Source organism: Rhinoraja longicauda, chromosome 5 (genome assembly GCF_053455715.1).
Source record: "Rhinoraja longicauda isolate Sanriku21f chromosome 5, sRhiLon1.1, whole genome shotgun sequence".
NCBI classification, from domain to species: Eukaryota; Metazoa; Chordata; class Chondrichthyes; order Rajiformes; family Arhynchobatidae; genus Rhinoraja; species Rhinoraja longicauda.
This window is the reverse complement of record NC_135957.1, coordinates 74,198,686-74,211,346: the sequence shown is the minus strand read 5'-3', so window position 1 is coordinate 74,211,346 and position 12,661 is coordinate 74,198,686. Positions and strand designations below refer to the sequence as shown.

The 12,661-nt window shown below is 43.8% G+C and overlaps 2 protein-coding genes across 7 annotated transcripts in view; one reads left to right on the top strand and one right to left on the bottom strand.

The window, feature by feature from the left end:
• The window catches only part of rars2 (arginyl-tRNA synthetase 2, mitochondrial), a 72,291-nt gene extending 67,047 nt beyond the window's left edge, over positions 1–5,244 (bottom strand). For both annotated transcript variants that reach the window (XR_013547291.1, XM_078399807.1), the window contains exons 1-2: positions 5,037–5,244; positions 1,153–1,226 (exon numbers count right to left, since the gene is read on the bottom strand). Coding sequence is in view for 1 of the 2 variants with exons in the window: in XM_078399807.1 (XP_078255933.1) it covers positions 1,153–1,226; positions 5,037–5,072 (110 nt within the window). In the remaining variant the exon portion in view is untranslated. The remainder of the gene's footprint in view (positions 1–1,152; positions 1,227–5,036) is intronic.
• Positions 5,245–5,867: 623 nt separating this feature from the next.
• Positions 5,868–12,661, top strand: part of orc3 (origin recognition complex, subunit 3) — a 71,561-nt gene continuing 64,767 nt past the window's right edge. For 2 of the 5 annotated variants that reach the window (XM_078399810.1, XM_078399809.1), the window contains exons 1-3: positions 5,868–5,968; positions 8,770–8,824; positions 11,325–11,422. In XM_078399810.1, the coding sequence (XP_078255936.1) occupies positions 5,945–5,968; positions 8,770–8,824; positions 11,325–11,422 (177 nt within the window). In that variant the 5' untranslated portion in view covers positions 5,868–5,944. Of the gene's footprint in view, positions 5,969–8,767; positions 8,825–11,324; positions 11,423–12,661 lie in introns of those variants that run through there. The other 3 variants (XM_078399812.1, XM_078399811.1, XM_078399813.1) reach the window with 2 other exon arrangements.

The following is a 12,661-nucleotide window of genomic DNA, read 5'->3' as shown; positions in this document are numbered from 1 at the left end:
TAGCTCTTAGGGCTAACAGAATCAAGGGATATGGGGAGAAACCAGGAACAGGGTACTGATTCTGGATGATCAGCCATGATTATATTGAATGGCGGTGCTGGCTCGAAGGGCCGGATGGCCTACTCCTGCACCTATTTTCTATGTTTCTATGTTTTGCTTTTTATTAACAATGAATCATTGCATCAGACTCTAAAAGAGTAATAATCATATGTCTAATGGCGTGGAAACCGGCCTTTCGGCCCAACTTTCCCACACCAGCCAACGCGTCCCAACGCGCCAAGGCGGCACGGTGGCGCAGCGATAGAGTTGCTGCCTTACAGCGAATGCAGCGCCGGAGACACAGGTTCGATCTGACTACGGGTGCTGTACTGTACGGAGTTTGTACGTTCTCCGTGACCTGCGTGGGTTTTCTCCGAGATCTTCGGTTTCCTCCCACACTCCAAAGACGGACAGGTTTGTAGGTTAATTGGCTGGGCAAATGTGAAAATTGACCCAAGTGGGTGTAGGATAGTGTTAATGTGCGGGGATCGCTGGGCGGCGCGGTCCCGGTGGGCTGAAGGGCCTGTTTCTGCGCTGTATATCTAAATCTAAATCTAAAATGAGCAACTCTACCGCTGCGCCACCGTGCCGCCTTGGTTCTGGACTCCCCCAACATTGGGAACATGTTTCCTGCCTCAAATGTGTCCAATCCCTTAATAATGTTATATGTCTCAATAAGATCCGCTCATCCTTCCAAATTCCAGTGTATACAAGCCCAGTCGCTCCAGTCTACATACGACAGTCCCGCCATCCTGGGGATTAACTTCGTGAAACTACGCTGCACTCCTTCAATAGCAAGAATGTCCTTCCTCAAATTTGAAGACCAAATGTCTGGTTGGCGCAGATTCGGTGGGCCGAAGGGCCTGTTGCCACACTGTATCTCCAAACTAAAAAAAAAGTCAGAGGCAACAGGAGAGTTGATGATACGATTTACCCCTCTAATCCTGTACCTGGTGGTGCATTAACAACCTGTGGTTATAATAGACAAATTCATCCAGTGCCATCAAAGGAGTCAAGTACCACTTATAATTATAGTAATAACATGCAATTTGAATTTTAACAATGCAATTCACATATACTGTATTTTAAAAAATATATATCTTTTATAATTACTGTTTTTTGGAGACAGGAACAGCTGACACAACTGGAATAAGCTTCTCGGTTGACACTCCCAGAACTCTGGAAAGCTAAATAAAACAATACAATATTTAGAAAAGGTAATAAATGCAAGGCTCTCTGAAACATGTAGACACTAGGAAATGCAGACGCTGGGTTTACACACAAAGTGCTGGAGTAACTCAATTTCACAGCGAGTCAGGCAGCATCTCTGGAGAAAATGGATTGGCGACCTCTCAAAATGTCGGCAATTCATGTTCTCTCGGAAGGCTGCCTGACCCACCGAGTTATTCCAGCACTGTGTCGCTCTCTGAAACACATTTTTAATGAAACCACATGATCAAACAAACTGCTAGTCATTAAAAAAATGCATAACATCAATGTACAAGCAGAAATAAATAGCTGGAACCAGGCGGCAGAATTGAACTTGAAGGTGAATTGATGTCAATCTTCGCGAGCGAAACTTTGCTTGCAATAATCATTTAAATCACAAGGTTACAATGCCACCCAGTAATTATTCCCAGGCAACATCTGTTGGAATAATGTTTAAATGTATTTTCAACTCAAATTTGATCTTAAAGTGCCTGCCAGTACAGATACAAGTCAAATAATATCACTAACCTTTCAGGATTACTGTGACTACAGAAATTGCGTAGCAAACTCTAGGAATTTCCACAAAGAATTTGTATGGAATGTTATTAAGATTTATTGCATTTCCACACGTTTATGCCGTAGAGGATTTTGTCCTAAATGAAATGGATTTGGTTGAGGGATCAATGTTTGCAAGGCACCAGGTCAACTCTCTGCACATTTTCAATGGAGACAGAGCACTGGAAGGAGATTGAGACTGGTGTCACAACCACCTTCCTCTCAATGTCAGCAAGACAAAGGAGATAGTGATTGACTTCAGGAAGCGAGACACATACCCCTGTTTGCATTGACGGCGTCAAAGTAGAGGGGGTTGAAAGCTTTAAGTTCCAAGGAGCAAATATCACCAACTTGTCCTGGAACACCCATATTGAAGCAATGACCAAGCAAGCACACCAATGCCTCTACTTCCTTAGAAGGCTTAGGAGGTTTGGCTTGTCCCCAACAACTCACCAACTTCTACAGAAGAGCCATAGAAAGCATTTTATCCGAATGCATCACAGCAAGGTTTGGGAACAGTTCCATCCAAGAACGCAAGAAATTGCAGAGAATTGTGGACGCAGCCCAGACCATCGCTCAAAACCAATCTCCCTTCCATTGACTTCATTTACACTTCACGTTGCCTTGGCAAGGCAACCAGCATAATCAAGGATGAGTCTCACCCCAGTCACTCCTCCTTCTCCCCTCTCACATCCGACCAGAGGTACAGAAGTGTGAAAACGCACAACTCCAGATTCAAGGACATTTTCTTCCCAGCTGTTATCAGGTAACTGAACCATCCTATCAACAACAAGGGAATAGCCCTGAGCTACTATCTACCTCATTGGAGACACTCAAACTATTTTTAATCGGACTTTACTGGATGTAATATTGCACTAAACGTTATCACCTTTATCATATATCTGTACACTGTGAATGTCTCAATTGTAATCATGTATTGTCTTTCTCCTCACTGGTTAGCACGCAACAAAAGTTTTCCATTGTACAGGAGATAATAATCTAAACTGAACATTGACATACAATCTTCCACACCCATTTAAAGTAAAAATGGCTATGATTTGAATCATATGTTTTTTTAAATGTCATTGATAAAAGGTGCCTCTTGCATCCAGGCTCAGTAGACCATTTCTGTATACTTGCTAATCAAGAATATGCTTAGGTATAAGGCAAGGATGTGCATGCGGGAAAAGTATTTCACTGTGCGTTTGCACGTGTGACAATAAAAGCTTACAGTAAGCAAGCAAAGAATTGCTCAAAAGCATCGATCTACAGATTCAATATTCAATCTGAAGAAGAGTCAAACATTGTCTGTCCATTCCCTCCACCAATGATGCCCGACCTGCTGAGTTTCTCCAGCACTTTGTGTTTTTCTCAAGATTCCTGCATCTTTCAGTGACTGGTGTACAAGGACACCCAGGTCTTGTTGCACTTCCCCTTTACCTAATCTGACACCATTGAGATAATAATCTGCCTCCTTGTTTTTGCTGCCAAAGTGGATAACCTCACATTATAACCTACATTATTATACTGCATCTGCCATACATCTGCCCACTCACTCAACCTGTCCAAGACACCCTGCAACCTCCTAACATCCTCTTCACAGTTCACACTGCCACCCAGCTTTCTAATCATCCCAAGGATCATTCTAGCAAACCTCCTCTGGACCCTCTCCAAAGCCAGCACATCCTTCTTTAGCTATGGGGCCCAAAACTGCTCACAATATTCCAAATGTGGCCTACCAGCATTCTATATTTTTAAGGCAGATAGATAGATTCTTGATTAGTACAGATGTCAGGAGTTATGGGTAGAAGGCAATAGAATAGGGTTAGGAAGTAAAGATAGATCAGCCATGATTGAATGGCAGAGTAGACGATGGGCCGAATGGCCTAATTCTGCTCTTATCACTTATGAACATTGATCATCACAATAAAATTTAGGGCAGGCTGTGGGGAAGGTTCAATGTGGGGAAGGTTCAATGTGGGGAAGGTTCAATAGTGGGGAAGGTTCAATAGTGGGGAAGGTTCAATGGCCTTATCCTGCACATATTTCTTATGTTGGTATTGTCATTGGCTTATTATTGTTATGTGTACTAAGATGCAGTGAAAACTGTTTTGCATACTATCCAGGTAAATTATACTGTATTTTAATACAATAGAATATGAATGAATATATGAATAAGTTTATTGGCCAAGTATGCATATATAAGGAAAGTGCCTTGGTGCATGACAATAGGTCATGCAAAGAGAGGAAACAGGGTGCAGAGTATATAGTACAGCTGAAGTGAAAGTGCACATAAAAGTGCATGACTTGCAATGAAGGAGAATGGAAATTGGAAACACATTTTTATCCATTCAAGAGTCTAATATCAGTGGGGAAGAAGCTGCTCCTGAATCTGGCAGTACATGCTTGTAAGCTTCATCTTCTGCCTGACCAGGAGTGGGAGACGAGGGAATGACTGAGATGCAAGTGGTCTTTGATTATGTTTGCTGCTTTCCCAATGTGGTGTGCAATTTAGATTGGGGGGGGGGGGGGGGGGTCAAATATTATTCATTTCATGTTATCAGTAGCTATAATCAACTAACATGGTAAAACTTAAATCAAAATAATGAAAGCTTTGTACATTTCATTGGATTGAGCACCTTCATAATTTCTCATTTACTGGATGTTTAAGATTTTTGCTCAAGTTTTACATAGAAAATAGGTGCAGGAGGAGGCCATTTGGTCCTTCAAGCCAGCACCACCATTCATTGTGTTCATGGCTGATCATCTACAATCAGTAACCTGTGCCTGCCTTCTCCCCATATCCCTTGATTCAAATAGCCCCTAGAGTATCTAACTCTCTTTTAAATCCATAATCAGGGTGGCAGAGAATTTCATAAATTCACAACTCCCTGGGTGAAAAAGTTTCTTCTCACCTCAGTTTTAAATGGCCTCCCCTTTATTCTTAGACTGTGGCCCCTGCCTGGTTCTGGAATCTTTTAATCAGAACCTTCAGCAGAAGGTAACTAAATGCTTTTCGTTTTAAACTCAGTTTAAATGGAAAGCTAAAGAGCCTTTCATTTAGCCAAGTACCTTTCATTTTGAAGTCACGTTAAATGGAGAGAGATATTTGTCAAAGCTCGTGCATTCACACCTGGGATATCCAGCAAATCCCAGGGCAGATGACTGAAGGTCACGCAAATATGGAGCTGGTGGGGCGGGACGATGGGAGAGGCTTTGCTGGTTGCACGTACCTGCGCTGCTATGGACCTTCGGAAAAGACAAGCCATGGCATCGTTCGCCAGTGATTTAAAGTTCGGGCTTCTTCAGTGCTATGCTTGCAGAGCTTGTTGCTGTTGCTGGAGCCGGCGGCCGTGAAGCGCCCAGTCTGCAGTTACTGCTGCAGCAACGGCGACGACAGCAACAGCGCCCTGGCGACGCTCACGATCTGCACTCCGACCTTCCACCCTGACCCGTGACCACAAACCAATCAGGGCGCCGGAAGCCGGGGGAGGGGAGGGGGGGGAACAAGCGGTGCTCTGATAGGCGGAGTCACTGCAGCGGGGGGCAGCATTCCGATTGGCGGAGTCGGGGAGGGGCGGGGCTAGGTCGGGCCCCGCCGAGGATTCCCATTGGCGGAGAGCTGGAAGAGTTCCCATTGGTGGAGCCAGGGAAGGTCGGGCCCCGGCTGGGGGAGGGGCGGGGTCTGTTCTGCTCCGGACGGGGTCTGGGGGGGGATCTGCGGGCGAGGGGAGGGCGGGGACTAGGGGAGCGGGCCAGAAAGGGGCGGGGCCTGTGGAGGGGCGGAGCCTGTGGAGGAGCAGGCGGGGACTGGGGGAGCGGGCCAGAGCGGGGCTTGGTCCGCTCTGGGCGGGGTCTATGGGGGGGCTGGGTCTGTGAGGGGCGTGGCCTGGTTCGCTCGGGGCGTGGCCTGGTTCGCTCGGGGCGGGGTCTGGAGGGGAGGGGATGGGCGGGGCCTGAAGGGCGGGCCTGGTCCGCTCGGGGCGGGGTCTATGGGGGGCGGGGTCTGTGGGGGGCGGGGTCTGTGAGGGGCGTGGCCTGATCCGCTCAGGGCGGGGTCTGGAGGGGAGGGGCGGGGCCTGGACCTGGGCCTGTCCAGGGTACCCGAGGAGTCGAGCCCGACCTTGACGACAGAGGATCGATGGCGACCTCCTCGGTGTCCAAGGTAAAGGCTGAATCGCTGCTGCAGTAGCAGCGCAGAGGGCGCGTGGGAGGGAGTTGTGGATGTGCGGGGAGTTGCTGCAATGAAGCTGGACACAAAATGCTGGAGTAACTCAGCAGCATCTCTGGACGAATAGGTGACGGTTTGGGTCTGAAGAAGGGTTCTTGGGCAGAGCTGTTCCCAAAGCGAGCTGAGATGCAACCCAAATGTGTGCTTTCTAGGGTGCATCTGCACAAGTTTATAAGAGTCACTGAATTTCCTCCGTCTTTTCAGCAAGTAGAGACATTGGTGTGCCTCCTTGGCTGTTGCATCAATGTGGTTGATTTAGTTTAAGTTTATTGTCACGTGTACTGAGTGAGGTACAGTGAAAAGCTTTTGCTGCGTGCCAACCAGTCAGTGGGAAGGCAATACATGATTACAATCCAGTCATTCACAGTGTATAGATACATGAGAAGGTAATGTAAGAAAATAACTGCAGATGCTGGTACAAATCGAAGGTATTTATTTCACAAAATGCTGAAGTAACTCAGCAGGTCAGGCAGGAATGGGTGACGTTTCGGGTCGAGACCCTTCATGAGAAGGTAATAATGTTTAGTGCAAGGTAAATCCAGTAAAGCCCAATCAAAGATAGTCTGAGGGTCACCAAAGAAGTAGATTGTAGTTCAGGACTGCTCTCTGATTGTGCTAGAATGAATCAGTTGCCTGATAACAACTGGGAAGAAACTGTCCCTGAACCTGGAGGAGTGCATTTTCGCGCGTCCACAACAGATCACTTTCACAGATCACAACAGACCAAGGAACTTGAAGCTTCCAACCATTGTGCTTCCCCACCATTGATTGACTTCACCATGCTTCCTGAAGTCAATAACTAACTCCTTCATCTTGCTGACCATGTCACTAAGTTCACCATCTCCTTCCTGTACTCCATGTTGTCATGTTATGTGATCCGGCCCACCGCAGTGTCATTTGCAAATGTCAGTTCAGTTTAGTTTATTGGTACAGTGAAAAGCTTTTCTTTCGTGCTAACCAGTCAGCGGAAATTTCTTTAGTCAGGTGGTGAATCTGTGGAATTCTTTGCCATAGAAGGCTATGGAGGCCAAGTCAGTGGATATTTTTAAGGCAGAGATAGATAGATTCTTGATTAGTGCAGGTGTCAGAGGTTATGGGGAGAAGGCAGGAGAATGGGGTTAAGAGGGGAAGATAGATCTGCCATGATTGAATGGTGTAGACTTGATGGGCCAAATGGCCTCATTCTACTCCTGTCGCTTATGACCTAATTACCTATCCTCACTGATTGTGGTCTGTGGTTCAGAAAGTTGAGGATCCTGTAGCAGAAGGGGAAACTGCTTCCTCGGTCCAGGAATTTGGAGATGAGTATGGATGGGATTATGGCGTTGAAGGCAGAGTTATAGTCAAAAAATAGTAGTCTAATGTAGACATCCTTGGTGTCTAGGTGTTCAGTTAAATTAAATAATTCTGGAGATGAAAGCTTATATTAGTAATGGTAAATAGGAAACTGATTGTCAGGGAGGGAAATAATTCTCTGTTGACGTCTGGATGAGATATGATTCTAGACCCATCTGTGGCTCTTGCCTGCCCACTGAAATTTGCTAGCAAATCATTTGGTGCAGGGGCAATGGGGATGAACAAAAACTGCTGGGATTGTCAGCAATGCCCTCAACAATTAAATAAACAAATAGCCCTCAAAGCTCTGTGGTTCTCTGACTGACTTGAGTATTTTTTATTTGGGAATAGAGCAGAAGAATTGAATTGAATACATTTTATTAGCCAAGTATGTATACATACAAGGAATTTGCCTTGGTGCTTTGCTTGCAAATAACAACACGATATACAGTAGACAATTAAAAATAAAATATTATAATTTAAACATGTGAACAATTAAATCAAATATCAGAGCAAAAGGAGGCTACAGACTTTTGGTAGTTGAGTAGAGCTACTGCTCGTTGAAAATAAGTTGTTTTTATGTCTGGCTGTGGCTGCTTTGACAGTCCGGAGTCGCCTTCCAGAGGGAAGTGTTTCAAAGAGTTTGTGGCCAGGGTGAGAGGGGTCAGAGATGATCTTACCTGCTCGCTTCCTGGCCCTTGCAGTGTACAGTTCGTCAATGGGGGAAGGTTGCAGCCAACAACCTTCTCGGCTGATCGAACGATGCGCTGCAGAATCTGGATGTCGTGCTTGGTAGCTGAGCCAAACCAGACTATGATGGAGAAGGTGAGGACAGACTCTATGATGGCAGTATAAAACTGGGCCATCATTGCCTGTGGCAGATTGTGTGTTCTCTGCTGCCACAGGAAGTACATCCGCTGTTAGGCCATTTTGACTGTGGAGTCGATGGTAGCCTCTCATTTAAGGTCTGTGGAGAGGATGGTTCCAAAAAACTTAAATGGCTCCACGGATGTAACTGTGGTGTTATTGATCGTGAGTGGGGGGAGGGAAGGGGGAGCTCTCCCCTCACTCACCATCATTTTGTTTAAACACAATTAAGCACTTCTTCTAGCGTAGAGTTATACAACATGGAAACAGGCTCTTCGGCCCAATTTGTACATTCCGACCAACATGCCCCATCCACACTAGTCCCACCTGATCGCGCTTGGCCCATGGCCCTCTAAACCTATCCTATCCATGATTTAATGGTACTTTAGTTATGTACCTGTACCATGTACCTGCGCAAATATCTCTTAAACCCATTGACCATCTTGCCTGCAGTGAACCGTTGCACACTGTGTTTAAACAAAATGTACACTATGTGGATGCAAATTCCTTGAGCACTTCCTTTTTCCATGCAGGGTTGCTTTGTGTTCAAGCCCAAAGATTCCAAAAAGAGAAAAAGATCTATCACAGGTTTGTAGCAAGAATTTGGTTTAAGGAAATTCTGTGCAGATTAAGTGTATAATATTTGAGAAATGAATACTGAATTTTGTAACTTTAGTATTTTTTACTGTCAAACAACATTTTGTTTTTGTCATCAGTTCACACATTTTCATACTGAGATTTTTTTGGCTCAATTTTTCATCACCACTTACCACCCAACTTAAAATTATCCTAAAATTAGTTAGTGACATTTTGAGGTTTGGGAATGTGATGACTCTTAGTATCACTATTCACTATTGCTCCATTGAAACTAGCTGTAGTTTTCCCACATGTATAGTTTAGTGTGTAAATCCCAAAGTTGTCAATATGTTAGCCCTTCTGCAGCTGTACGGTTTTGTGGTTTTCTCCACACGAAGCAAAGAAAATCATTTGCTTGTGATGTGAACCAATGTGAGCTTTTACAAACAACTTTCTGTAATGTACTCTGAAAACATGCTTTATTTATAAGATATCCAAGTGATTTCTAAAGACATTATAAATGATTCTTACTGGATTTCAAAAAATGTTTTAAAGAAATAACAAAAGAATTTAATATCTGCTTTGACAAATAAGAATAAAAAACCTAATATTTTTGAAAATATGACCTCAATTGCTTAAACATGATGCATGTTCTAAAGTTCAGTTTATATTATCATTAATTGATTCAAAATTTTACAGCCTGAATTGACATTCTTGGGTGGTTCATGTGATGGATTACTTAGATTAACAATGTTGCTGTTGTGAGATGGCCGAGCACACATATTCAGATACGTGTCAGAGATATTCAAGATCTTTGTAGGTAACTTTACTTGAGGCTAATGGTGAGCACCATTGCATTGCTAGAGTCTGTCATAGCATGGAAACAGGCCCTTCAGTCCAGTGAGTGGACTTCAGTCCAATCTCGTGAATCAACTACCATTTACACGATTCCTACCATAACCCCAATTGGTTTCTTTTATTCTGATATGTGCATCCACTGCACCCAGATTCTTCCACTCACCTGCATGCCAGGGGAAATTTCTAATGGTCAGCATAGGTTCACTAGGTTAATTCCCGGAATGGCGGGACTGTCGTATGTTGAAAGGCTGGAGCAATTAGGCTTGTATACACTGGAATTTAGAAGGATGAGGGGGGATCTTATTGAAACATATATGATAATTAGGGGATTGGACACATTAGAGGCAGGAAACATGTTCCCAATGTTGGGGGAGTCCAGAACAAGGGGCCACAGTTTAAGAATAAGGGGTAGGCCATTTAGAACGGAGATGAGGAATACCTTTTTCAGTCAGAGAGTGGTGAAGGTGTGGAATTCTCTGCCTCAGAAGGCAGTGGAGGCCAATTCTCTGAATGCATTCAAGAGAGAGCTAGATAGAGTTCTTAAGGATAGCGGAGTCAGGGGGTATGGGGAGAAGGCAGGAACGGGGTACTGATTGAGAGTGATCAGCCATGATCGCATTGAATGGCGGTGCTGGCTCGAAGGGTTGAATGGCCTACTCCTGCACTTATTGTCTATTGTCTATTGTCTATTTGACCTGCATATTTGTGGATAATGGGAGGAAACTGGACCACCCAGAGCAAACCCATGTGGTGATACAGGGAACGTGCTAACTCCATATAGACAGCACTCGAGGACAGGATTGATCCTGGGTCTGCTGCCACTGTGTACTGCTGTAAAGTCTAGTGCAATAGATCATCACATATCAGTTGTTATAGCATTATGGGAACGGGCCCTTTGTCCTAAGAGGTTCATGATGATCGAGGTGCCTACCTGGAGATAAACCCATTCATCTGCATTTGGCTCGTATCCCCTTGGGATTGATGATATCTACCACACCAACCCCAGTTGGGCTAATTTCTATAACTGATACTTAGAGTTTTTAATATGCAATTCATATCTATGTGAGCTAAAATTTAAAAAATATATATCCTCAAAGAGTGGTGGGTTTGTGGAACTTGGTGCCACGAGGAATGGTTGAGGTGAAGAGTATAGATGCATTTAGGCGAGGCTAGACAAGGGAGAAAGGAAGACGTATTACACTGGATCTCGAAGAAGAAGGATGGGAAGAGATCTCAGCGAGTGTTCGTGCCATTGTGGCCATCCTGTGCAGAATATCTTATCCGTCTGTAATCCTCACTTGCCTGAATTTGTACTTGGAGCTTTAGTGAGAATTGCAGTTAAATTATTTATGCTATTATACATTAATTTTAAAGAAATGTTAAGGGCAACCAACAAAGGCTATCCCAGATCACTGTTTTTTGCTCCCAACAAGTGCCACATTTGATCTTGTAGCTATATCAGTTGAAGAAGATATCTACTAAATGTGGGAATTAGATCTGTGTGGTTGCATTAGAGTAATTGATCATTTACTATTTATTTCTCAAGTCTTCTCTGGACTATTTAAGTTTCTTAGAACTGATTCATTTGAGTCATTCAGATATGTAAAATGTTGTTTGACCTGATTAAATATGCTTACTGCTTCCTATGTTACAGCCGACTACTTTCAGAAAGGCAAAGCTGTTTCAGAGAATGACAAGTTGCGATTTAGTTCCTATCAGTCACTATGGCAACAGATGAAAGAAGAAACGGAGGTAAGCTGTGGTATTCAGGGGTAATCCAGTGGGAGGTGTCTAGATAGAGTGGGTGTGGAAAGGGTGTTTTGCAGTAATGTGAGAGTCTAGAACCAGAGGGTACAGCCTCAAAATAAAAGGATGTACCTTCAGAATGGAGATGAGGAGGAAACTCTTTAGCGAGAGGGTGGTGAATCTGTGGAATTCATTGCCACACATGTCTGTGGAGGCCAAGTCATTGGGTATTTTTAAAGCAGAGATTGGCGGGTCCTTGATTAATAACGGAGTCCAGGTTATGGGGAGAAGGCCAGAGAATGGGGTTGAGAGGGAAAAATTGATCAACCATGATTGAATGGCAGAGTAGACTCGATGGGCTATATGGCCGAATTCTGCTCCTATGTCTTATGGTCTTACGTTGATGTCTGAATAATGCGTTGCAGCTGAAATGAGTTGTAGAGCAGCTATCATTTATTGATTAGTATACTCTAAACAATCAATTCTGCTTTTCTACTTCTATATATTTTATTTAATTGGTTTTTCCTTGTGTTTCTAAAATTGTAGTTGAGAATTAGTAAATTTGAATATAATCATGAACAAATTATTTGGCTAGTTTCTGCATTTTTTATTGCGGTGTGTAAAGTTTGCTATTAACATTGGAGAAAGCGAGAGAAGGGAAGACTTGCTTGGTAATTAAAAGATATATTAACTTTCGATTTGCTTAATTATATCAACTGCTCCACAAGGGAAATGTGAACAACGATGCCATTAGTCTACTTTGTCCACTTCAGATAATCACAATCTGTTTACGTATATTTTACACAGAACCCCTCTCATGTCATAGAACTGTAGATATTTGGGGCCATTCAGCCCATTATGTGCATTCTAGTCAAAAGTGGACCAGTTCCACTTCCCAGCTATTTTTCTGAAGGTAATGAGTCTTCAAATGCTACTCCAGTTAACTTGTAAATTTGTTCAGTCTTTCAGTCTTCACTATTTTTTGGATTGTGAGACCTGTTTTTCCTTCCTCCCCCCCCCCCCCCCCCCCCCCTCTGTCAAGTACTGTATTTAGAAATTTACATTCGGGTCTCGACCCGAAACGTCACCCTTCTCTCCAGAGATGCTGCCTGTCCCGCTGAGTTACTCCAGCTTTTTGTGTCTATCTTCAATTTAAACCAGCATCTGCAGTTTCTTCCTACACATTTCATCTGCAGTTCCTTCCTACACATTACATTTTTCAGTTTGATTAATAATAGTTGCATA